The sequence below is a fragment of the Scyliorhinus torazame genome, chromosome 29 (genome assembly GCF_047496885.1).
Source record: "Scyliorhinus torazame isolate Kashiwa2021f chromosome 29, sScyTor2.1, whole genome shotgun sequence".
NCBI classification, from domain to species: domain Eukaryota; kingdom Metazoa; phylum Chordata; class Chondrichthyes; order Carcharhiniformes; family Scyliorhinidae; genus Scyliorhinus; species Scyliorhinus torazame.
Genome location: NC_092735.1, coordinates 19,013,010 through 19,039,905, shown reverse-complemented (window position 1 = coordinate 19,039,905; position 26,896 = coordinate 19,013,010). Strand labels below are relative to the sequence as shown.

At 43.2% G+C, this 26,896-nt stretch overlaps 1 protein-coding gene across 12 annotated transcripts in view; it reads right to left on the bottom strand.

The window, feature by feature from the left end:
- Positions 1-26,896, bottom strand: part of LOC140403903 (activating transcription factor 7-interacting protein 1-like) — a 256,189-nt gene that overhangs the window by 5,512 nt on the left and 223,781 nt on the right. For 10 of the 12 annotated variants that reach the window (XM_072492132.1, XM_072492126.1, XM_072492123.1 and 7 more), the window contains 4 exons: positions 15,012-15,090; positions 7,206-7,433; positions 5,739-5,957; positions 1,015-1,124 (listed from right to left, as the gene is read on the bottom strand). In XM_072492132.1, coding sequence (XP_072348233.1) covers positions 1,015-1,124; positions 5,739-5,957; positions 7,206-7,433; positions 15,012-15,090 — 636 coding nt within the window. The remainder of the gene's footprint in view (positions 1-1,014; positions 1,125-5,738; positions 5,958-7,205; positions 7,434-15,011; positions 15,091-26,896) is intronic. The other 2 variants (XM_072492134.1, XM_072492135.1) reach the window with 2 other exon arrangements.

Here is a 26,896-nt window from a genome sequence, read left to right as displayed (position 1 = left end):
CAAGTAAATAACAAAAGTGCTAAAGTAGCAAAATTTAAAACCAAAACACCTGCTTTACTGCCGCACACCCTGGCAGCCCTCAGTGCCTTTTTCTTATGTAGCTTAGAATACACATTTTGATTTCCAGGTAGACCACTTGCAATGGTGAAACTCCTTCTTCATGTCATGCCTCTGCCAGGCATGGGGCAGAAACACCACTGTACACAGGTCTCCGCCAGGTAAAGGGCAAAAACACGGCTGCAAACAGGTCTCTGCCAGGTTAGGTGAATTAAAAAAAAAAAATTGCCCCTTTGTGTCTAGGGTTGTGCAGGTTGTGTGGGGTTATGGGGCGCTCTTTCAGAGGATCGGTACAGAGTAAACGGGCTGAATGGCCTCCTTCTGCAATGTAGGGGTTATATGGACCATTGCACACAGGCCTCTGCCAGACAAGGGTTAAATACATCTCTGTACGCAGGTCTCTGCCAGGCAAGAGGCAGATACTACCTGTACCATTCCACAGGCTGTAGAGTAGCTGGGACAGGTGATGAGGATCCACACCTCATTCCTGGACCATGTGAGGAAGTGGCTGCTCTCACTCATCACCTCTGTCCTGACAGGATGATCACATTCGAGCTCTTGGGGCCTATATGGAGTTACCAACTGAGATCAGCTAGTACAGCAGGAGTGTGAGAAGACAGCCAGAATGAGGCAACACAAATAACAGATTTATTTCATCTCTCTCCCCCTCCCCTTTCCATTCTCCCATGTTTTCAGGTCGAAGAACGTGATCTTGGTTCCAGCGAGTCCATTCTGTACATCACCCTTACATTATTACTGAGTTCCATAACAAACTTTTCAGAAATTGGGACTATTATTGAGACAATCTCAGCTAAAAGGGGTTTTCTCACAGGTAGCAGAAAGCAGCATTTTAATCGCCCTTCAATGATGGATGTCACATAACTCAATCCCACACCCGCTCTATTATTGTAGAGAATCAATTCCAGTGTCCGTACCCCAACACGAAGAATGCTTTACCTGTGAAGGCCGGTGGTGTACTGTGAACTGAGGCATATTCGGCATCACAGGGATGGAGATTACATTGTTCACGATGTAAGATGTTTGAGGAAGCCGGACTGACATACCTGCTACATAAAAAGAAATGCATTATTTTGGAGTATTGCACATCCCATCATATAGAATTTGGCCAGAGGGAGTTACTACCAGAATATGACTGTCTAGGTTTCATAAAAAGGCACTTTAGTTGAAGAGTTTAAATTTAATGCCATTTTCTTGCAGTCCACAAAAGATTAATGATTATGGCATTCGAAAATAAAACACCCAATGAATTACCTTGGTCAGAAGGGAAATCAGTGAGACAAAGGATGCAGTGACCTTACATTTAGTCAGTAATTACATTATACCACTGCATTAGTATTCCAAAGAACAGTTGTAATGAATTTATTAGAGGTGTGAAAATAAGGGAGCAGACATCAGCCATGGGTTCCCAGCCAATTGTTCCTGTCCTTTTAAATAATGAATACCTATGAACTCATCAAAAGGTCAGTACTGGCAAGATTCTTTAGTATTACCCAATTATTTAACACTAATCATGGAGCTAACTGAGAATCTATGTACATGATTTTGCAGATTAGCATATCTGTAAGAGGCCACTCCTGATCTGCTCTTTGTGCTCAAAATCCAACCATTTGTATAAAAGATGCAAAATATATCCAACTAGCCTGACTTGTGCTGTTGAAATGCCATAAGCATCAGGTTCAAAGGTGTCCTACATCTTAAGCGAAATGTTTGCATTCAGAGGACCTGGATGTCCTTGTATGTAAATCACAGGAAGTTAACATTCAGGTACAGTGAGTAATTTGAAAGGCAATTGGTATTGTGAGCTTTTGTTACAAAGGGTCGAGTACAAGAATAAAGAGGTCTTACCACAATTATATACAGGGTATTAAGAGAGGACACACCTGAGAGTAATTGTGGTTGATAAGAGTATTGCAGTTGATAAGGTATATATGGACTTCCATAAGGTCATAAAGTGCCACATAACCGTGCAATTGTGGTCTCCTTACCCAAGGACAGGCATGCTTACACTAGAGTGCAGCTAGCCTGATTTCTGGGTTGAGGAAATTTGCACTATTGTGGAGAGATGGAGTAGATTAGACCTATAAACCCAAGAGTTTAGAAGAATTAGGTGATCTAATTGAAAAATCTACAAAATTCTTAAGGAGTTTGACAGGGTAGATGCTGAGAAAGTATGTCCCCTATCTGGGGACTCTAGATCATGAGCCCAAACTCAGAATAAAGGATCAGGATTGAGATGAGGAGAAATGACTTCACTTGAAGGATTACGACTCACTGAAATTCAGTCGTTGAGCATATTCAAGGCTGAGGTAAACAAATTATTGAATACTACTGGAATTAAAGGATATTGAAAATGTGCATGATGGCAGAGGTAAAATCAGCAGTGACCATGTTGAATGACAGAGCACCTTCAAGGGGCCAGGCAGCCTACTCCAGCTCTTATATTTCTTATGTTTTATGTTTGGTGTCATGTAGCCTCTTGGCAAAGTTAAGAATCTAGATGAGAAGTTTATATGAAGCTATTCACCATGTTGTTGATTCTCCCAGGTCCACCGTCTTGTCTGTACTTTTGATCCTCCTTCATTTAAATTCATGAAGGTGGATTAAAGTTCACGAGGATTAAATAAATTGTCCAGATGCCACATATAGTTATGACAGGAGTAACGGACCATAAGACCATAAGAGCAGAATTAGGCCACTCAGCCCATCGAGTCTGCTCCGCCATTCAATTACGGCTGATATTTTCTCATCCACTTTCTCCTGCCCTCTCCCCATAACCCCTGATCTCCTTATTAATCAAGAACCTATCTATCTCTCTCTTAAAGACACTCAAGTGATTTGACCTCCACAACCTTCTGCGGCAAAGAGTTCCACAGATTCACCACCCTCTGGCTGAAGAAATTCCTCTTCATCTGTTTTAAAGGATTGTTCCTTTAGACTGAGATTGTGTCCTCTGGTTCTAGTTTTTCCTACAAGAGGAAACATATTCTCAATGTCCACTCTATCCAGGCCTCGCAGTATCCCGTAAGTTTCAATACGATCCCCCTCATCTTTCTAAACTCCAACGCGTACAGACCCAGAGTCCTCAACCGTTCCTCATACGACAAGCTCTTCATTCCAGGGATCATTCTTGTGAACCTCCTCTGGACCCTTTCCAAGGCCAGCACATCCTTCCTTAGCTATGGGGCCAAGACTGCTCACAATAATCCAAATGGGGTCTGACCAGAGCCTTATACAGCCTCAGAAGTACATCCCTGGTCTTGTATTCCAATTTTCAAATTTGTGTAACAAAGACAACTTGTAAAATGCATCACTTTCACTGTTGACTTTTACTAGATGTGGAGATGCCGGCGTTCGATTGGGGTGGGCACAGTAAGAAGTCTGACAACACCAGGTTAAAGTCCAACAAATTTGTTTCGAATCACTAGCTTTCGGAGCGCAGCTCCTTCCTCAGGTGAATGAAGAGGTGGTTTCCAGAAATACAAAAATAGTCAAAGTCAATGATGCAAGATGATACTTTGAATGTGAGTCTTTGCAGTAAATTAAGTCTTTACAGGTCCAGATGGAGCGACTGAAGAGTGGGATAATCATAGGTTAAAGAGGTGTGAATTGTCTCAAGCCAGGACAGTTGGTAGGATTTCGCAAGCCCTTTGCGGGTCCTAAAGGCCGCCTTGGAGAACGTTTACCTGAAGATCAGAGGCTGAATGCCCTTGACTGCTGAAGTGTTCCCTCAAGGGAAGGGAACATTCCTGCCTGGCAATTGTCGCGTGATGTCCGTTCATCCGTTGTCGCAGCGTCTCGCCAATGTACCACACCTCGGGACATCGTTTCCTGCAGCGTACAAGATATACAACATTGGCAGAGTCGCACGAGTATGTACCGCGAACCTAGTCGGTGTTCTCACGCGTAATGGTGTTACCCATGTCGATGATGCGGCATGTCTTGCAGAGGTTGCCATGGCAGGGTTGTGTGGTGTCGTAGTTGCTGTTTCTCCTGAAGGCTGGGTAGTTTGCTGCAAACAATGATCTGTTTTGAGGTTGCTCGGTTGTTTAAAGGCAAGTAGTGGGGGTGTGGGGATGGCCTTGGCAAGATGTTGGTCTTCATCGATGACGTGTTGAAGGCTGCGAAGATGATTTCGTAGTTTCTCCGCTCCAGGAAAGTACTGGATGACGAAGGATACTCTGTCGGTTGTGTCCTGTGTTTGTCTTCTGAGGAGCTCGGTGCGTTTTGTTTTCTGTGGCGCGTTGGAACTGTCGATCGATGAGTCGAGTGTCATATCCCGGTCATACGGGGGCGCCTTTCAGCGTCTGTAATGTTCCTCCTTGACTGAGCAGATCCTGTGTATATGGGCGGCTTGTCCATAGGGGATGGCTTCTGCAATGTGTTTAGGGTGGAAGCTGGAGAAGTGGAGCATCGTGAGGTTATCCATGGGCTTGCGGTAAAGCGAAGTGCTGAGGCGACCATCCTTGATGGAGATGAGTGTGTCCAAAAATGCGACCGATTCTGGAGTAATCCATGATGAATTTGATGGTGGGATGGAACTTATTGATGTCATCGTGTTGTCGTTTCAGTGATTCATCGCCGTGGGTCATCGATGTATCTGGTGTACTGTGGGGAAGGGGGGGGGGTGCGAATAAGGTCAGGCACTTTCAGATACAGGGTGAATGCTATGTCATCCTGCGCTAGGTTGGGCTTGCTCAAGGTGATGTTTAGGGCACACCTCCCAAGGCCGGGATAAGTCGATTTTTTGCTTGGGTCGAGGATAGGTGCGTGCGGTGTTCAAGAGGGCCTGTGAACCACCCGTAAATGTTCTGGTCCAGTCCCAAATTGGTGGGATTTGGGGGGCCTTTTTTGAGCACCATATCGTCAATCCTGAATGTTGATTTGGAGCCCTGTCCATTAGTAGCTATATTTGGGGTGTCAGGTCAATCAGAGTTAAGGACGGGTGTGGGGGCGGATGCCCTGGCATTCGCCTCGTTGATTGCTCGGCGGCAGATTCTCCTGAGTTGGGGGCAGGCGACACCACCTCGTGCCTCAGCGTGGCTAGGTGACTTGATGGGAGTTTCTGCACCTCGGGATGGTCAAGTTCACTGTGAGGGGGGGGGCGATTGATGAGTTCTACTGTAGATGGCGGAAGTTGATAAGAATTGGTTACTGTTACACATTAGGGGGGGGGGTTATTTGGGTTGGATTTTTGTTAACGGGGGGGGGGGGGGGGGGGAAAAGTGTTACAGTTGTTGGATGGTTTATTTTCTAACGTTGATACGTGTTAATTTTGAAAAGTTGTGATATAAAATGTTAAAAATTCAATAAATATATATTTTTTAAAAACATTGACCATTGTTTACCACGCCCACATTTCCCATTCAATTTTGTCACACAAATCAGTCAAAATGCTATTCCAAGTTCTGCCACCAACTGGCTGTGTGGAGAGTGTTTCTAAATTCTTGCTCCCAACATAGCCACCGGCCTGATCAATAAAGAGATTCAATTGCTGACTGCCTGCAATGCCACAAGACCATTTACTAGCTTGTTTAAATAAAAGCTGAATATTCTTGTGAAATAGTAATGTATGAAAAAATGTGCCTGGAGATATACTGTTCAAGATTGTCTTTCCCTTCCTTTACAGTAAGCTAAACTTAACACATGAACAGTATCCTTACCACTAACTGGTGGCTGAGGACTAGGCTGTCGCAGAGCCTGGCTTTGTGTTGTGACGGCACGCACTGGATTGTGACTTTGGTATGGAGGGGGCGTTGTAAAAACTGTTGGGTTCGTACTTCCTCTTTGGAGAGTTGGAAGTGGTGGTCTTACAGGGGCCTGGGACGTTGGTGGCGGCATTGGAGGACGTTGATGCTGAAGCATGTTAGCACTTGTTTGCCCTGCAAAGAGAACACGTTGAACATTTTGTCATAACTGCTCTACATTTTTAAACAAGACCTAACTTTTTATGTGGTCATAAAGACTTGCATTTATATTAAATCTTTCGCATCTTCATAGTCCGAAAGCATTTCACAGGCAATTAAGTCGTTAAAATTATGCAGAAAATCACCGTAGTGTAGGAAAATCAGCAGTCAATTTGCGCACAGAAAACCTCCATGCACAGTAACGTGACACCATTATTGACCTCTCAATATTCTGAAAGCTAGTGCTAACACAAACATGCTAAGACACTTTGTGTAATCTTCCCAGAAGCACCGTCACAACAGACAATCACTTCATAATGTGTGTGTCAATGCAAGCGAATGGGCACAGTGGGTAGCACTGTTGTTTCACAGCGCCAGGGACCCGGGTTCGATTCCCGGCTTGGGTCACTATCTGTGCGGAGTCTGCACGTTCTCCCCGTGGGTTTCCTCCGGGTGCTCCGGTTTCCTCCCACAAGATCCGAAAGATGTGCTTGTTAGGTGAATTGGACATTCTGAATTCTCCCTCAGGAGAATTCCTGAACAGGCGCCCGAGTATGGCGACTAGGGGATTTTCACAGTAGTATCATTGCAGTGTTAATGTAAGCCTATTAATAAAGATTATTATTATTAAAATGGTAGCAATGTTATTATAGGCTCACTCTCCCCAAATTTCCACTTTTAAACAGAAATAAAAAGTCGCTCTGAAGACTCAACTGGTAATGTCCAGGGTAATAAGAAGCACCAAGTTCATGAAGGTTAAGGAAATAAAGGGGGTGCGTGGCTATACTGGCTCTCATAGCTTCAGGACACTCCAAAGCACTGCACAGCCACTGAATTAATTTTGAAGTGTAGTACTTGTAACGCAGGAAATGTCGCAGCCAATTTGAGCATAGTAAGTTCCTGCAAACAGCAATGTGACAACATCCAGTCTGTTTTAGTTATGTTAGTTTAGTTATTTGCCAAGAAATTGGGAGAGCCTCACTAAATTCTCAAATAATTCCATGCGATCTTCCATGCCCACGGCTGTGGTTTACCATCTCATCCAAGAGATTTATTTTTGATGGTGCAGCATTCCCTCAGAACTGCACTGAAGCGTCACTTTAGATCATGGTCAATTTTCAGAAGTGTAACTATTACCAACCACCTAACCCTCACTCCTTCTCAAACCTAGCACTACTGCTGGATATGATCAGAAACTCCGACCATTAATATTGGTTCCGGTACCTGTTTGTACTCTACCTGCAGATACGCTGTGCACGCTGGTGGTCTGTACAGTTAACCCAACTGTACCCGGGCTGTTCTGGGGTACTGGCAAGTGGGGCTGCGTTGAAGTCTGCTGCGGAGAAATTCCCTGGGGAGGTGCAGGGGGCCTGACTTGCGGCTGGACAGTGGGTGAAGATACCGGAAGCTGAGTTGATCCTTGGTTAACAGCCTGATTCGGTTTCTTGGCACCTGAGCAAGAAAATATCATATCAACCTTTTGCAAACATCCAGAGTACAGTACCACGCCAAAGTCGAGAGCACCGTTTATACACAAATTTATTTTAAAAGGTTGTGAAAATAAAGGGGAATGTTATGTCCTCAACATCCAAGCTTAAATTTCACTTCCTTCATAAACCAACTTGATGTACTACTCTTTCTTTCTTGCGCATCCTACTTGCAATCTGATAAAAAGGTGAACAATTTCTGTGATGATCTTCTAATAAACATACGAACAGGAGGCCATCTAGCCCCTTGAACTTGTTTCGCCATTCAAAGAGATCATGACTAATTAATCTTCTTACTACCTTTGGATAACAAAAGAAAATCTATCAATCTCAGATTTAAAATTACCTATTGATCTCGAGTCAACTGTCTGCAGAAGACAGTGTTCCAAAATTCTACACCAGATGTACAGGTATTTCATAATTGCACTTCGGAGAAGCCTGACTAATTTGTAGACTATGCCTCCTAGTCCTAGGCTCCGCAACTAGCAGAAATAGTTCATTTCCAACTACCTTATCGGTTTCCCTGTAAACATTCCGTAAACTTTAATCAAATAACCCCTTAATTTTCTAAATAATTGTGGTAAACCCATGTTGCACTCCTTCCAAGGCCATTATATACTTAAGCTGTGTTACTCTGAACTGCTCAAAGTACTGCAGGTTTGGTCTAACTAGGGTTTTGTAGAAGTAGAGCATGGCTTCTTCTGACTTGTGTTCCAATCCTCTAGATATAAAGACCTGCATTCCATTAGCCTTTTTGATTATTTTCTGTACTAGTTCATGACATTTCAATGATCTATGTGCCAGGAGCTTCAGGTCTCTTTGCACCTCTGGGCAGCACGTTGACACAGTGGTAGCACTGCAGTCTCACGGCGCTGAGGTCCCAGATTCGATCCCGGCTCTGGGTCACTGTTCGTGTGGAGTTTGCACATTCTCCCCATGTTTGCGTGGGTTTCGCCCCACAACCCAAAGATGTGCAGGTAAGTGGATTGAACATGCTAAATTGCCCCTTAATTGGAAAAAATGAATTGGGTACTCTAAATTAAAGGAAAAAAAGAAACAAAGGTCTCTTTGCACCTCCATTGTTTCTCACTTATCACCATTCATAAAGAACACCATTCTATCCTTCTTTGTCCCTGACATTCACTTATATCAAAATCCATTTGTCACAATTTTACCCGCTCGCTTTATGCTCCCATCTACACGGCTTGCAATGCTGCCCATCTTTTTGCCAATGGCAGATGTGGATATATGGCTTTTTATCCCATCATTTAAGTCATTAATAAATATAGTGAATAGTCAAGGTCCCAACACTTATACTTGAAGGAAAGCCCTAGTCACCACCTGCCAATTACAGTAACTGTCTACATTATTTATACTGTCTCCTGCCTCCTAGTCAATTTTATAACGAGATCAATAAACTGCCTTCAATTCCATGGGCTTCAACTTTAGTTAACACTGGCGTTTACCTCTCATATACTTTAATCACTGAAATGACTTAATCCTTGAAATGATTTAATCCTTAAACACTAAGGTCACTTTCCCGCTCGCTCCCCCTTCCCCAAACAGCTGCACTGAAGCGAGGGACTGAACAGATAGACGCGATTACGATCCCTGACCAGACCCCAACAGTGGTTAGGACACCAACCAAAACCTCAATATTTATGTTATTTTGCTCGACTGTACAGAAAGAATGATTTGCTCCTGGAGTGACTGCGTGAAGAAATAGGGCTTGGTTATTTTTAAAACAAAACTTTATTAAGAATCACAATATTAAACTGGTTTTAACTTTAAACTCAAAAGGAACAGTTTACACTTGCACCGTAACACTAATACTTAATTTGCCATGACATAAGAAGAAAATAATCCAGCTTAAACAAGGCCTAAAATGATACTTGCATTGCAAAACAGATTCTGGCTCTTTAGAGAACCCCTTCAGACTCTGGCTGAATACCTTCAAATGACTGATCTGCTTTTAAATATTATCACTTTTTAAGCTATCTTACTGGGAAAGGAGGCTCTCCTCTTGTGGTCAAACGAGGGTTGCCAGGGTAAAAAAAACCTTACTTCCTTTCAGCTTTCTCCCAAAACATTAAACTTCTAATAATTTCAAAATGGCTCTGTCTTCCGGAGCTCCACCCAGCATGGACCTCATCTCAAGATGAAAAAATAGTGGCCCAAGTGTTGACACCGGCGTCAAAACCGGTGCGAGCGGCGCCTGTGTCAACGAGTCTCTAGGCCCAATCATTCATCTCTTCCTCGTGGGCTAGAACGGCACCCGAGTGCTGTGCGCTGCTCCGACGCAGAAAGCCAGCTCTACACGGCCGGCGTGGGTCCTCGCATGCATGCCACGGCCATCTCCGCACAGGCGCATGGTTGCCATCTCCGCGCCGGTCCCCGGGCAACATGACGGAGCCCTACAGGGGCCTGGCCACCGTGGAGGAGGCCCCCCCCCCCCCCCGGGAGTCGGATACCCCCCCGCCCCCCCCGCCCCCCCCCTCCCGCCAGGACTGCCCCCACAGCCAGAACGCCGAGGTCCCGCCAGGTGGGACCATATGTAAACCACGGCGGCGGGAATCGGCGGGCACTCGGCCCGTCGTCGAGCGTGGAGAATCTCCGCAGGGCTGCTTTCAACGGCCTCCAATAGGCGCCGCAGCGACCATGCGAGCGCGATTGCTGCTGATTCTCCGGTCGGTGGAGAATCGCCCGGCATTGGAGCGGCATTGCGGGATTTACGTGCCCCCCCCACCCCGCCAATTCTCCGACCCGGGACGGGCTCGGAGAATCCCGGCCAGTATCTCTGCAGGCTGTAAATGATTAACTGTCCAGGGACTTTTCCAGTCAAACCCACTTAACCCAGGCTTTTAATCCTTAAAGAACCAGCAATAAACACAGATGGCTTCATTTTTCCAAACCTTTTTAACATTAAACATTTCTTAAGATGACATACAACTTACATTTTTAAACAGGCAAACATCACATAAATACAGCCCATTTTAGTCTTCTCAGTCATGATAAGGCAGCCGCAATCACATTCTCTCTTCCTATCACAGGTAGATTTTGTAAATTAAATGGTTGTAATGATAAACTCCATCTGAATAGTCTTGTGTTTTAAATTTGTCCAGGAATTTTAATGGATTGTGGTCCATATATACAAGTGTGTCAGATATATTGTTGCTAACATAAATGTTAAAATGTCGAAACATCAATATCAAACTTGATGTCTCCTTTTTTCAACGGTCGAATATTTCTTCTGGTAATTGTTTAATTTTCTAGAAAAACACCCGATTGGTCTTTCAACTCCAGCTTCCTTTAATCGATTAAATTTTCAGATGTCCAAATGCTCTTTCCACTTTTGACTGAACACCATCAAATCGTCAATGTACACTCCACAATTGTTTAGTCCAGAAGTGAACTTGTTAGTTAAATCTTTGGAATGTTGAGGTCTCATTCTTCATATCGAAGGGCATGACCTTAAATTGATACAGACCATTTGGTGTCATAAAACCCAAATCTTCCTTTGCCATGCTGATAAAGGTCCTGGGCAATATTCTTTCAGTAAGTCAGGTTTGGTAATAAAATGTGCTTGTCCCAGTCTCCCAAACGAGGAATAGGGTATGAATTTGATTTCGTAACTGCACTGTCCTTTCTACAATCCACACACAATCGTTGTGTTCCATCAGGTTTTGGTACCATGACAATCAGTGAGCTCTAATCACTGCAACTCACTTTGATATCATCATTAAGCATGTTGTTGATCTTCTTTTGTACCTGTGCTGACATCAGTGGATTGAGCCTGTATGGACGTTGTTTAATAGGAATAGCATTTCCTATATCTACATCATGCATAATTACTTTTGTACTTCCCGATTTATTCCCACATATAGCTCTGTGACTGATAACTATTAGGTCATTTTGATTTTCCTCCAGAAAGTACCTCAATTTATCCCAATGTTTTAATACTTCCTCATTATTCAATTTAATTTGAGGAATGTCAGTTTCAGAATCGTTTGGATCTTTCTCTTCTCCCCGAGTTACAACATTTAACACTTCCTCCTTTCCTTCACTTATCAAAATACCGTGGCGTTCATATCAAATAATTCACCTCATTCAATTTCCTTTCAATCGATAAGGCCACTAAATCTTGCTTTTAATGGTTCACCTACCATTGGTAACAATACTAGTACTTTCTCCCCACTAACAAATAAGAAATTTTGATTTCTTACCCACCTCTTTTGTCACATGGTGTGACAATTTTAAATGCTTTCCAACCAACTCGCCAGCCCTGGTTAATTTCTTCATAAAGTTAAGTTTGACATATAGTCCAACAGGTTGTCTCCGATCGCTGATGCACCAATTTTCCTTTGATCAATTTAAATGGTCCTCACCTCTTGACCAAAAATCAATTCAAATGGACTCATTAGGTGCATCCCTAATTGCAAATAGTACAAATAGAATTCCTTTACCCCAATCCTCTGGGTGGGGGGGGAGAGGCACGGTGGCGCAGTGGTTAGCACTGCTGCCTACGACGCTGAGAACCTGGGTTCGATCCAGGCCCTGGGTCACTGTCAGTGTGGAGTTTGCACATTCTCCTAGTGTCTGCGTGGGTTTCATCCCCACAAGCCAAAGATGTGAAGTTAGGTGGATTGGCCACGCTAAATTGCCCCTTAATTGGAGAAAATAATAATTGGGCACTCTCAATTAAAAAAAAATGATTTAAGCATATCCCTAAGCTTTTGACTAGGAAGTATTACTTCTTCTTCTAGACCTTCCTCATCTCCTGCCTTTAACTCCAACCTTTTAAGTTGATGTTCTCTTTGCAGTGCCAGTTTCCAAAGTTCAAATTCTCTTTCCTTAGCCCTTTGCTAATTTCCATTTCCACCTTCAATCTTCTTTGTTTCCATTTCCTCTTGAAAAGCCCTCTCTTTTCTCTGTTCTATCCCCTTTTTTACCTTTGCTTCTGCCATCGCCAATCTCTCCTTTTCTTGCATTTCTAATTGTTTCATTTGTAATTGAATTCTCGCTAATTCTAATGATTCAGGCTTTGTCTCTGGGAAGTTTAAATAATGAGCTATGGCTTTTATTATCTCCACCTTCCTCACTCCTTTAACTGCAGCTGCTTTGCCAAACCCAAAAGTTTTGCTTTAGTCTCCCGTTGTAAATGGAGTAATCGTTTCCACACACAGGAAAATTGTCGCAACTGAAAGCGCCATTTGCAGTCACTCCCTATTTAAATTTCAAACCCTGAAAGAATGCAATCGTTACACACACACTCGCCATCTTCAAGTTCTATAACCCCAAGTCTAACAAGGAATTAGACTGCAGGATGCCAGATAATCCCAGACCAGAGCCCAACAGTGGCTAGGATACTGGACTAAAACCCCAATATTAATTTCATTTTGTTAGGCTGTGCGGAAAGACGGATTCGCTCCAGGAGTGATTGCGTGAGAAATAGGGCTTGGTTATTTTTTTAAAAACAAAACGTTATTATGAATCACAATATTAAACTGGTTTTAACTTCAAACCCAAAAAGAACAGTTTACACTTGCACCGTTACACTATTTTCCCATTAAATAACAAGAAAATAAACATACAGCTCTTAATCCGTCTTAAACAAGCAAGGCCTAAAGTGATACTTGCATTACAAAACAGATTCTGGTTCTCGGGAACCTCTTCAGACTCTGGCTGAATATCTTCAAATGGCTCCTTCAACTGGATTGTTTCAGCCTTTTACTGGTCTTCAGACGAGACTGCTCTGCTTTTAAATATCATCACTTTTTAACTATCTTACTGGGAAAGAAAGTTCCCTTCTTGTAGCCAGACAAGGGTTGCTAGAGCAAAGCTTACTGTCATGTGAGAGTACCTTTAAGAAATGGGTGTTTATAAATGGGTGTGTATATAAATATCTGTAGTGAGAGTACCTTTAAGAAATGGGTGTTTACTACTGCAGTGATGTCAGAGAGTGGGTGGAGCTGGGCTGTCTGTCAGCTTTTTACTTTCGTTTTGAGCAGGCTGCAGGGTGTGTTTTAGTTTTGTTTTCAGTGTTGGAGCTGAAGCCAGGCCAAGCAGATGTACTGCTGTTCTCTCTGCCATCAAAAGACTATCTCTTGATCATTTGGTGAATTCAGAATTATAAATGTTCTCAGTAGTGAATGTAACCCTGATGTGCTTCTGGTAAAAGGTGTTTTAAGTCTTATGGATGTTAAAAGGAAAGCTTAAAGGATTACTTTGTGTTGTATTCTTTGGGGGGTTGTATTTGAATTAATGGTTGCTAAGATGTTCACTGTATGTTTTAAAAAGGTTAACTTGAGTTCATAGAATAAATATTGTTTTGCTTTAAAAAATACTTATCCAGTTCTGCTGTACCACACCTGTAGAGTGGGCCATGTGCTCCCCATCCCACAATCTATTAAAAGTTGTGGGTCAGGTGAACTCCATGCTCGTCTTTGGGGTTCTCTAAATCCTGGCCCATAACAAATTGGGGGCTTGTCCGGGATAAAAGTCTATCTATTGGATTGGCTTAGTGAACTTAAAGACGGTGAGGGGTGAGCATATTGTGGTTGCTTTTCAGGTGTGGTATTTCAGTTTAAGTAGGGAGTGTGGTGTGGACAATGGCTCTTTCAGAGGCTCTGTAGTTTTTCGGGGTGGAGACGGTCACACGCAGTACCTTACAGAGACTAAAAGCAGGCTGTTAGATTTGGCAAAAACATTGCAGTTAAGATTACCTGACAAAATGCAAAAAGATGATGTAATTATGGCGGTGGCTAAGCATTTAAAGTTACCTGGGATACAGTTTGACTCATTGGAAATAGCAAAAATGTAGTTGCAAATTAAACAAATGGAACATGAGAAAGAATTAAAGCAGTTTGAATACAAAAGAGAGAGGAAAAGAGAGAAGAAAGGGAAACAGAAAGAATAGCCGAGCAAAAAGAGAAATGGAGATACAGATCAGAGAAAAAGATAAAGAGAGAGCGTTTGAACTTGAGAAAATGGCAATGAAACATGACATTACTTCCTTTCAGCTTTCTCCCAGAACTTTAAACTTCTAATGCTTTAAAAATGGCTTGGTGTCTTCCTGAGCTCCACCCAGTACTGACCTCATCTCAAGATAAAAAAAACAGCATCTCTGCAGGCTGCAAATCATTAACTCTCCAGGGACTTCCCTAGTCAAACCACACTAACCCGAGGCTTTTAACCCTTAAATTTCCCACAACATTTGTAATCCAATGTTCCTACAATCTTCCAATCGTCACAATGGAGAACAGGTAAAATGCAATCCTATGATATGCTTTCTATGGAGCAGTTTATTGAACACAGGAGCTACAAAATAAACTACAAGGAGACAGTAATTTCATAAGATATTAGACAAATACTTATTCCTCCAGAGACAATATTCTGCAACAAAATCATGCATGCCTCTTTTTGTCCAGGAATACACAGAAATTCCATGTGATGATTGCAGATTTGACTAGAGTGATGTTACATCACATACTAAGTACAGGAAGCTGTTGGGAGGAAATAGAAGGAATATTGCAAAGTTTCATACCTTGTGCAGATACATCATCTTCATCATCACCCGTCAGATCAATGACAGCTCCCATGCCACTTCCTCCTGTCTTTGCACTCTGAAAGAAAAAACTGCTGTGTTTTGCAATGGCATTCCTCTAGTCATGTTGGGCTACATTATCAACATTTGGTCATGTCACTACATACAGACCTGTGACTGGCGTGAATTGCGCTGTGGCTTCTCACCATCTTCTAATGGTTCATTTTAAAGGTCCAGTGATTGTTTCATTCTTTCATAAACTTTAATATTGATTAACATTGTGTCAAATCATTTAAAAAAAGATCTCTTAACTATTAGCAGTTGAGAGTGCCTAGAATTCTACAATTCTTACCTGTTGATTGTTAGGGAGATGGTGATGTGCAATCAAGGATTAAGCAGAGCATTGGGACATGTTTGCAGTTGTGGGATTGGGACAGTTTTCCTATTTATCACCCAATCATTAGAACTGGAGCACCAACTCCTTCCTAGAGTTCTGGCATCTGCAACCAAAGGCGAAGACAGAAACCCTCCACCCCAAAATACTGTTGAGGGAGGTCAAAGCCCCACTGACCCCTCAAGTAGTGGATCAAAAGTGACATGGAAATCTTATACAATGACTTGAATGGGCAGATATTAAGGTTAGGATTTAAAATGGATTCAGAAACGAACAAGACCTACATGTAATTTTCTGCAGCCACTCAGGCAAAAGTAACAAATGTAAATTTTGTAAATGCTTTTGTATTAATAGCCCCTTTACGGAATAGAAGGAGCAGGTCCACATTTTATTTCTTTAAAACCAATAGCAATAAACCCAAATGGTTTGCTTTAACACTTGGGATCAGATCATGTATACCGATGGTACCCAGTTCTGTCTCACCACTAACTCTCTCAACCCCACCAATATCTCTCATTTATTAGCAATGCTTGTCCAACATATAGTATTGAAAGAGCAGAAATTTCCTCCAATTAAATGATTGGAAGGCCGAAGCCACTGTCTGGAACCCTCATCCATAACTTAAACTTGAAGATTCTAATTCTCTCCTGGCAACCTCCCGTCTTACACCATCTGTTAAAAATGAGATCCAAAACTTTGTACTAACTCGCACGGTCTCGTTCATCCATTGCCCCATCTACCCACTGACTGACATTAGCTCCAGGTCCATCACCACCTCGGTTTCAAAATTGTCATCCTGGTTTTCAAATCTCTCCTTGGCCTCTCAACACTCTGTCTGTATTGTTCTCCGGCCCTACAACTCCACCCCCACACTGAAATCTTTGCTCTTTTCCAATTTTGACTTTTTGGGCAACTTAGTTTCGATAACTACCTCATTGGCAGCTATGCAGTGATCTAATCTGGTTTTGATGTCAAATTTTATTTGATAATGCCTCTGTAAACTGGTTTGGTAATCTTACAAAGTTAAAGGTGCCATATAATGAAAGTTGCAGAAAAGCATTTCCAAAAAGGAAAAAATGAATTCACAAAGAAACAACTGAGGAAATTAGGGATAACGAACAATGAAGCATGCACATGTCATGAGATGAATTCCTCCAGGGGTTCTCCCAAGTATCCTCTCTGACTTCAGCAGAACAGCCACACAAACCGGAGGTAAAAGGATAAGTAGGAGGAGATCCCCAATGGAAATTCACCTCTCAGGAGTTTTGCACAGCCCAGGATAGTTTGGGAATGGGATGAACAGCAGCAGATTCCCCGATTCATGGCCTATTTATTAATAATAGATTACTAGGCATCTTCATGATGTTAATTTAACTGGAAGAATTAAAGGTTACAGTACCTGGTCACACAGGGAGCAGTAAGGGGAATTACAAACGTTTAACAAAGCATCTAAACAAATTTACCAGGAATGTACTAAGATTGGATAAATACGCCAATTCTATTCCATTTGTTACTGGTTTTAGTGAATGGAACATAATCAACACAGTCAACAAAAACTATCTTAATATCCATTTCTTGTTCATTTCACAGGAACAGGCCAAATCCACACTGGTCAAAGTTGACCAATCTGCCATCTAGCTTCCAGGTGGGGAATGTTATGCTGTCAGAGAATTGTGCTTTGTTCCTGCAGGAACCCCCTCCATCTAATCACCTCAGCAATGGCATTAAAGGCATGGAGAAAACGATGGTCCGTTTGATCTCCCAGCTGCAGAGGTGACTAACTTGGGTGTTGAGACCACCAAAATAAACAAAAAGATAGTGAAAGAAACAACAACGTATAGATTGACGGTGGCGACGTTTTCAAGAAAAGAGGAAAGCCTAGCTGCAGCATTTATGGCTTTCCCAAAATACACTTTCATTACAATCACTGCATCAGCATAGAATTTGTGGATTTCTGTATGTTGCACGAATAGATTTCTCAAGATGATTGGATCATAGGGGCGACTTCCAGAACAGAGGTACAAATTATCAGAAATGATACTGTGCATTTGCCCTTTGTCTCAACTGGAGCCTTTGTTCTTGGCTTTGACATGTTTAAAGTTGTAGGACTGAGGATGGCAATGGCATCCGTCAAAACTCCATGCACTTAATTGTTCTTCTTCTCATCTTGAACTTAAATCTCCAAGTTTAATCTTCCAATAACAAGAATAGAAATACAGTTGCTTTAAAAACAGGTCATCATTAACTCTTAACAGGATGGGACACTGGAATTGGTCCCTTGTTCTTGTTTGGCAGTCAGACAGCTGAACTGGATGGAGTTCATTTTAGTGCAGGAAATGAAGACTTGGGATGGTTGTCCTGTCCCAGATACGACTGCCAACATGAAACAATTCATCTAACTCCATGTCGGGCACAGGAGAAATGCCAGAATGCATAATCCAAGAGTCCGGAAGCAATTGTATACCCCTGATTTGCAAAACCAGTTATATGCAAGTGTATAATAATAATAATCTTTTATTGTCACAAGTATGAAGTTACTGTGACAAGCTCCTAGTCGCCACATTCCGGCGCCTGTCCGGGTAAGCTGGTACAGGAATTGAACCCGTGCTGCTGGCCTTGTTCTGCATTACAAACCAACAGTCTAGCCCACTGAGCTCAACCAGCCCTTAGGAAAGAGAAACAATGTGAAAAAAAATAAATCACTGATCTAAGCAGCAAGGCTCCATGCGCATAAGATTTACAAATGCAATAGATTAGCGAGGTTGGTCTCCAATGAGCATTTAATGTTGATTACCATTTTGTACCAATGTACTAAGTTGTTAAGTGATGTGTGAACCTGGACACTCCACATTCCTTTGTTTCTTCTCAATTTTCAGACACTTGTCATTACATTAGAAATTCTACACATCTTTTTCTAGGATCAAAATTGGGTTTCACACTCCCTACATTGAACTCCATTGGCTACTGACTTAAGCCATTTGTGCACCGTTATAACTTACTGCTTCCAAGACAGTGGGGTCTCTTTATACAAATCACTATTCCTCCATCTAACTCATTGATGTTTATTTATAGATTATAGAATCCTTACAGTGCAGAAGGAGGCCATTCAGTCCATCGAGTCTGCACCAACCAAGAGAGAGCACCCTACCGAGGCCCAACTGCCAGTTCGTAACCTCATCTAACCGTTGGACACATAAGGGGCGAGGCCCTCATATAGATGCTCTGGGGAATACCACATTAGATTCGGCCAGTAAAAGTATCTTCCTTTTATCCCTACATCTATTTCCCAAATAATAACCAACCTAAGTTACCACCCCCTCTCTCATTTCTACACAATCTGATGTGGTATTATATCAACTCCCTTCGGTAAGCTCATATCGACAACACTGATACATCCCTAGTCAGTGATCAAGAAGTTCAACTAGATTGTAATGACCTGACTCACTCTTTACATCAAATGTACAGCACAGAAGCAGGCCATCTTGCCCAACTGCTATGCTCGACATCAACCCCCTTCCCACCCTACTTCATCTAGCCTGATCAGGATATCCCTCTAGTTCTTGCTCCCTTATTTACTCATATAACTTGTATTGCCTCAACTACTCAGCAACTGATAACGCGCTACATTCTTACTACAGAATGAAAAAATTTCTCCAGAACTCCAGACTGGATTTATGAATATTTATAACCTCCAGGTTTTGAATCCATTCTCTCTCAGGTCAGGTCAGCTCATATTTGGACAAATGTTCAGTGGCTCGAACAAATTCTCGCTGACTCTATTCCCAATGAAATTCCAGTAACTTCCCTGCATTGGTGTCAAACTGACAGTCTGCAGTTTCTGGTTTCTCACAACTGTCTTAAATAATAGTAACATTTGCACTTTTCCAACCTAATCTACCGAATCCGGAGAGCTTGGAGAAATTATGACCAATGTATCCGGTATTTCCTGTTTCTTTACACAAATAGGTGCATCGGTCTACATTATTACTTATTTTCTCCATTACTGTGTTTTTAAGTTTCTCCTCCCCTTAACTTGTTCTTGGGTCCCCTTTTACCACTGGTATTTTGTCCCCTTTCTTCACCATGAAACCTGATAGAGACTATCCATTTAACAGGTCTTCTACTTCCCTATTGTCCATTATAATCTCTCTTGCAACCGTCTCCGATGGGCCTATTTTCTCCCTTAATAATAATAATCGTTATTATTGTCACAAGTAGGCTTACATTAACACTGCAATGAAGTTACTGTGAAAAGCCTCCAGTCGCCACATTCCGGCGCATGTTCGGGTACACGAAGGGAGAATTCAGAATGTCCAATTTGCCTGACAAGCACATCTTTCGGGACTTGTGGGAGGAAACCGGAGCGCCCGGAGGAAACCCACATGGACACGGGGAGAATGTGCAGCCCCTACACAGACAGTGAACCAAGCCGGGAATTGAACCTGGGACCCTGGCGCTGTGAAGTAACAGTGCTAACCACTGTGCTGCCCATGCTGCCCTAACTGCTCGCCTTCTCTTTTTTAAAATAAATTTAGAGTATCCAATTATTTTTTTCCAATTAAGGGGTAATTTAGCGTGGCCAATCCACCTAGCCTGCACATCTTTTGGTTGTGGGGGCAAAACCCACGCAAACACGGGGAGAATGTGCAAACCCCACACAGGCAGTGACCAGCCGGGATTGAACCTGGGACATCGGCGCCGTGAGGCAGCAGGGCTAACCCTCTGCTCCACCATGCTGCCCTTACTGTCTTCATATTCTGAGTGACCACCACCACCGGACCTGAAGTCCACTATGCAGGGGAAAACTGAAGCAGATCATAATCAAGACCCTCAAACTAGAACCTATACCAACCGTCCCCATATGGACTCTGCACTCTTAAACCACCCCTGTACCGTTTCAAATGTTCACCACCCAATAATAAAATAACGGCAATGCTAGGCCCCCGATTGCCTTTCATTCTGCGAAAACACCCTGCAAAACAATGGGGCCTATCCGCCCAAATAAAAGATATCACTTTGGATCATCCATTGATATAACCCCTGGAAGTCAGGACAACCAAGCACAAATGCCTCTGTTTCTTCTGGAGTCTCAAAGTAATAATCTCTCTATTTATAAATCATTCGGAGGCGCGCACGGTAAACCACAACAAAACGAACATTGTTCTGATACAATGTGGCCTTGGCCCTGTTGCATGCTGGACACTTCTTGGCCAGCTCCATTCCAACATCTTGGTAGGTCTTCACAACATGGCCCTCCCATCTGGAGTCTCGATGATTTTTTGCCCACAGCAGAACTTTCCTTTTCTTGATAAGTGTGAAAGCGCATGATGATCGCAGTGGTTCACCAGCTTCTGCCTCAACAACCTGTGCGCCCGATTAACAACTGTGCGTGGGTTTCCTCCGGGTGCTCCGGTTTCCTCCCACAGTCCAAAGATGTGCAGGTTAGGTGGATTGGCCATGATAAATTGCCCTTCCAAAATTGCCCTTAGTGGTGGGTTGGGTTATGGGGATAGGGTGGAGGTGTGGACCTTGGGTAGGGTGCTCTATCCAAGAGCCGGTGCAGACTCGATGGGCCGAATGGCCGCCTTCTGCACTGTAAATTCTATGATAAATTCTATGAACTGCAACATAAACCTTGTTGGATTCGGACCCTCTAAGGTCTCCAGCAATCCAACAACCCTCAGGTTCTACCTTCTGGCGTGATTTTCCAAATCGTCCACGTTAGCCCCGAATGCCTTGCTGTCCCCGGCCACCGGCACCATCTCCACTTCCAGGGAGGTGATCTGACCACTTTGCCTTGAAAGCGTCACCTCCACTCCTTTAGCTCCACACCCTGCTAATTTACCGCGGCCACTTGAATAGTGGACATCACATCCTCAATTGGTCTCGCGTGGTCCTCGGAGATCTCCTGCTGTAGTTTCTGAGGTTCCCCCGCCAGGATGCCTGTAAGCACCTCAGCGATTAGTGGAGCGGCCACCAACGCTGCAAGAGTTTCTTAACAGACAAAGTTCGCGAAGCCTCAGAGTCCAACGACGATTCCCTATTTTCCTGCTGCCTGTTTTTTTGAGCATTCATTTGACGTGGGATTCTTCACCCATCAAACTGACCAAATTCCACCCCAAATCGCCTCTGAAAACTCAGCGAAAAGGGCTTAAAACAAAGTTCTTTGGTGGGAGCCACCTCGTGGTGACTGCTCTCTACATGACGCCACTGGATATCTAATCTAGATTTTCAAAAAAGAAAATGACCAACGCATCATCCGCGGTGTTAAATCAGATGATGCAATATTTGGACAGCACGGTAGCACAGTGGTTAACACAGTTGCTTCACAGCTCCAGGGTACCAGGTTCGATTCCCGGCTTGGGTCACTGTCTGTGCGGAGTCTGCACGTTCTCCCAGTGTCTGCGTGGGTTTCCTCCGGGTGCTCCGGTTTCCTCCCAGTCCAAAGATGTGCAGCTTTGGTAGATTGGCCATGTTAAATTGCCCTTATAGTGTCCAAAAAGGTTAGGTGGGGTTACTGGGTTACGCGGATAGGTTAGAAGTGTGGGCTTAAATGGGGTGCTCTTTCCAGAAGCCGGTGCCGGCTCGATGGGCCGAATGCCCTCCTTCTGCACTGTAAATTCGATGCAAGTATATTTTAGAAGGACAGTGCAATGCAGTGTATTCTGCCCAGGTGGATCTGCGTCTATTTTGGGCCCTAAAATCGTTTAATAAGATTCAGTCACTTCGTGTAATGGTCGGGAAACTAAAAAGGTTGCAATATGCTCATCAATTCCAGGTTGCACATCAGAAGCATCCAACAAGTTTTGTATCTCAAGCAAAGGTGTTGTACATTTTGTATGAATTCTATGCAGACTTTCCACCTTTCAAAGCGACATTTACGCTTGTGGTAGATGTATAATTTTCAAATAGATTTCTGGCTGAGAAAAAGTCTATGGTAATGGCGCTATTGTTTAATAGTTCATCATTCAAGTAAATCATACTCATCTAGTCTTAACCATTTAACATGTATGCAGTTTGTGATGTAGTCAGGTCCTGGGAAATCATGAGTCAGTAACCAGCACCCACCACCCCGCTGCCCAACACTCTCCCAGCTCAAATAAAAAATCTATAATTTGAGTGTTAAATTTGTTTTTTCTTGTCTGCAACAGAAGTTGAAATGCACAAATCAATGATAACTGATCATTATATAACACAATACTAAGCCAGACAGCACGTCCAAATATTCACAAGTGGTGCCACATATGAGGGATGTGGGTTGATAGCTGGAATCCACCGACATGGACCACTTACAACATTGTCATTAGTAACAGGGGGAAGCCTTGAGGAGGACAGGAACTGCTGAGAGAGAGAGGGGCCAGGTTGTTATATGGTAAAATCCACTAGTATCCCTAGTTGTTCTTCTGTTCACTTAGCCTCCAGCTGTTTTATAATGGTGGTGGGGGGTGGATAGAGAGAAAGAGAAGCAATAAGAGGAGCAAATGCAGCTTCTGGTTGCAGATAATTAAGCGGATTTTAAAAATCAGTACTGTAAAACAGAATTTAAACATGCAAATGACTGATTAATAGTGGTGCATAAGGGTATCACAGCTGTGCTGAAGGAGGGCACTATGGAGGACTCGAACAGTGAGGCGATATGGGCAGAGCTCAGAAATAGGAAGGGTGCGGTAACAATGTTGGGGCTGTACTACAGACCTCCCAATAGCGAGCGTGAGATAGAGGTACAAATATGTAAACAGATTATGGAAAGATGTAGGAGCAACAGGGTGGTGGTGATAGGAGATTTTAATTTTCCCAACATTGACTGGGACACACTTAGTGTCAGAGGTCTAGATGGAGCAGAATTTGTAAGGAGCATCCAGGAGGGTTTTCTAGAGCAGTATGTAAATAGTCCAACTCGGGAAGGGGCCACACTGGACCTGGTGTTGGGGAATGAGCCCGGCCAGGTGGTTGAGGTTTCAGTCGGGGATTACTTTGGGAATAGTGATCACAATTCCGTAAGTTTTAGAATACTCATGGACAAAGACGAGTGGTCCTAAAGGAAGAGTGCTAAATTGGGGGAAGGCCAACTATACCAAAATCCGGCATGAGCTGAGAAATGTGGATTGGGAGCAGCTGTTTGAAGGTAAATCCACATTTGATATGTGGGAGGCTTTTAAAGAGAGGTTGATTAGAGTGCAGGACAGACATGTCCCTGTGAAAATGAGGGACAGAAATGGCAAGGTTAGGGAACAATGGATGACAGGTGAAATTGTGAGACTAGCTAAGAGGAAAAAGGAAGCATACATAAGGTCTAGGCGACTGAAGACAGACGAAGCTTTGGAAGAATATCGGGAATGTAGGACCAATCTGAAACGAGGAATCAAGAGGGCTAAAAGGGGTCATGAAATATCTTTAGCAAACAGGGTTAAGGAAAATCCCAAAGCCTTTTATTCATATACAAGGAGCAAGAGGGTAACTAGAGAAAGAGTTGGCCCACTCAAGGACAAAGGAGGAAAGTTATGCGTGGAGTCAGAGAAAATGGGTGAGATTCTTAACGAGTACTTTGCATCGGTATTCACCGAGGAGAGGGACTTGAAGGATGTTGAGGTTAGGGATAGATGTTTGATTACTCTAGGTCAAGTCGGCATAAGGAGGGAGGATGTGTTGGGTATTCTAAAAGGCATTAAGGTGGACAAATCCCCAGGTCCGGATGGGATCTATCACAGGTTACTGAGGGAAGTGAGAGATGAAATAGCTGGGGCCTTAACAGATATCTTTGCAGCATCCTTGAACATGGGTGAGGCACCGGAGGACTGGAGAATTGCTAATGTTGTCCCCTTGTTTAAGAAGGGTAGCAGGGGTAATCCAGATAATTATAGATCAGTGAGCCTGATGTCAGTGGTAGGGAAGCTGCTTGAGAAGATACTGAGGGATAGGATCTATTCCCATTTGGAAGAAAATGGGCTTATCAGTGATAGGCAACATGGTTTTGTGCAGGGAAGGTCATGTCTTATCAACTTAATAGAATTCTTTGAGGAAGTGACAAAGTTGATTGATGAGGGAAGGGCTGTAGATGTAATATACATGGACTTCAGTAAGGCATTTGATAAGGTTCCCCATAGTAGGCTGATGGAGAAAGTGAAGTCTCATGGGGTGAAGGGTGTACTAGCTAGATGGATAAAGAACTGGCTGGGCAACAGGAGACAGAGAGTAGTAGTGGAAGGGAGTTTCTCAAAATAGAGAACTGTGACCAGTGGTGTTCCACAGGGATCCGTTCTGGGACCACTGTTGTTTGCGATATACATAAATGATCTGGAGGAAGGTCTCGGTGGTCTGATTAGCAAGTTTGCAAATGACACTAAGATTGGTGGAGTAGCAGATAGTGAAGGGGACTGTCAGAGAATACAGCAGAATATAGATAGATTGGAGAGTTGGGCGGAGAAATGGCAGATGGAGTTCAATCCGGGCAAATGCAAGGTGATGCATTTTGGAAGATCCAAATCAAGAGCCAACTATACGGTAAATGAAAAAGCCCTGGGGAAAATTGATGTACAGAGAGATCTGGGTGTTCAGGTCCATTGTACCCTGAAGGTGGCAACACAGGTCGATAGTGGTCAAGAAGGCATACGGCATGCTTTCCTTCATCGGAAGGGGTATTGAGTACAAGAGTTGGCAGGTCATGTTACAGTTGTATAAGACTTTGGTTCGGCCAGATTTGGAATACTGCGTACAGTTCTGGTCGCCAAAAGGATGTGGATGCTTTGGAGAAGGTGCAGAGGAGGTTCACCAGGATGTTGCCTGGTATGGAGGGCGCTAGCTATGAAGACAGGTTGAGTAGATTAGGATTATTTTCATTAGAAAGACGGAGGTTGAGGGGGGACCTCATTGAGGTCTACAAAATCTTGAGGTATAGACAGGGTGGATAGCAAGAAGCTTTTTCCCCCCCCGAGTGGGGGACTCAATTACTGGGGTCACGAGTTCAAGGTGAGAGGGGAAAAGTTTAAGGGAGATATGCATGGAAAGTTCTTTACACAGAGGGTGGTGGGTGCCTGGAACACATTGCCGGCAGAGGTGGTAGAGGCGGGCACGATAGCATCATTTAAGATGTATCTAGACAGATACATGAATGGGCAGGGAGCAGAGGGATACAGATCCTTAGAAAATAGGCGACAGTTTTTGATAGAGGATCTGGATCGGCACAGGCTTGGAGGGCTTCCTGTGCTGTAATTTTTCTTTGTTCTTTGAAAAACTGTTTTCTAATGAGAGATGGGTAAGTAACTAGAGAACAGGGATTGGCGCAAGAATCAGAGGTGATACATTAGCAATTATTTTTCGCTTTTAAATGCAGCAAATCTGGAATGCAGTATTTGAAAAAGTGAAGAAGAACCTCAACTTGCAAAAAGGAACTGGATAAATATTTGAAAAGGATAAATTTGTTAGAATGAAAAAGTACAGGAAAATGAAACTAACTGAACAGCTCATTCAAAGAGGGCACTGGCATAATGGTCTGAATGGCTCTCTGTGTTGCATCACTTGTGTGATGCTTTATTTTTAAAAAAATAGAGTACCCAATTAATCTTTTCCAAATTATGGGGCAAATTTAGCGTGCCCAATCCACCTATCCTTCACATCTTTGGGTTGTGGGGGCGAAACCCACACAAACATGGGGAGAATGTGCAAAGCCCACATGGACAGTGATCCAGAACCGTGTTAGAACCTGACCTGGCGCCAAGTGGCACAATGCTAACCACTGTGCCACCGTGCAGCCCCCTTGTGATGTTGAATTGATCAACAGTGATACTATGGAAGCATATTTTCCACAGGTTGAAGTGGAAAATTAAAATGTTGCTTTTCATTGGTGAACTATTTATCTTATTCACGTCTGAACAAATTGATGCATGATCTGTGTTGGGTTAATGAACCTCAGCTGGGAAGCTGTAGAAGGGGTGCTAAACTTGCCTTCGTGGCCCAAAATTGGGGAGAGGTGAGGTCAGGGTAACCACTTAAGATTCCCAATCACTATTCATTAAATCTTACAGAAAATTGTTTGGGTGTGGACACTTGGATGAGTATAGGATTGGGCTGCAATGAGGCCCAGAGTTTCATAACCTCTCGATAATCGAAGGAGTGCTCTCATTTTAAACTGCATCTCAGAATGATATAGCACCATTAGCAAAGGAGGTAAGCAGAGGGGAGGATGACTGGTAGAGAAGGGAAAAGTTGATGCATTAGAAGTGGCTTTGGCTTGTAAATTCAGCTGCAAACAAGCTGCCACCATTTGCTGCAATTAGGAGTTTGGCAGTCATGCACATCCGGAACCAACATGAAGGGAACAATTAAGCACTTTGAAAATAACTAGTTTTAAAGTCCACACAGGGTTACAACTCAATTTATTTGAATGGAGATATTCTGCAATTCCATTTATCGTTCCAATGAGGCTAGTGTTGACTGGATTTACACGGAATAGGGATCACTGAAGTAAGAGGCAACAGCTGAGCATTGCAGTACA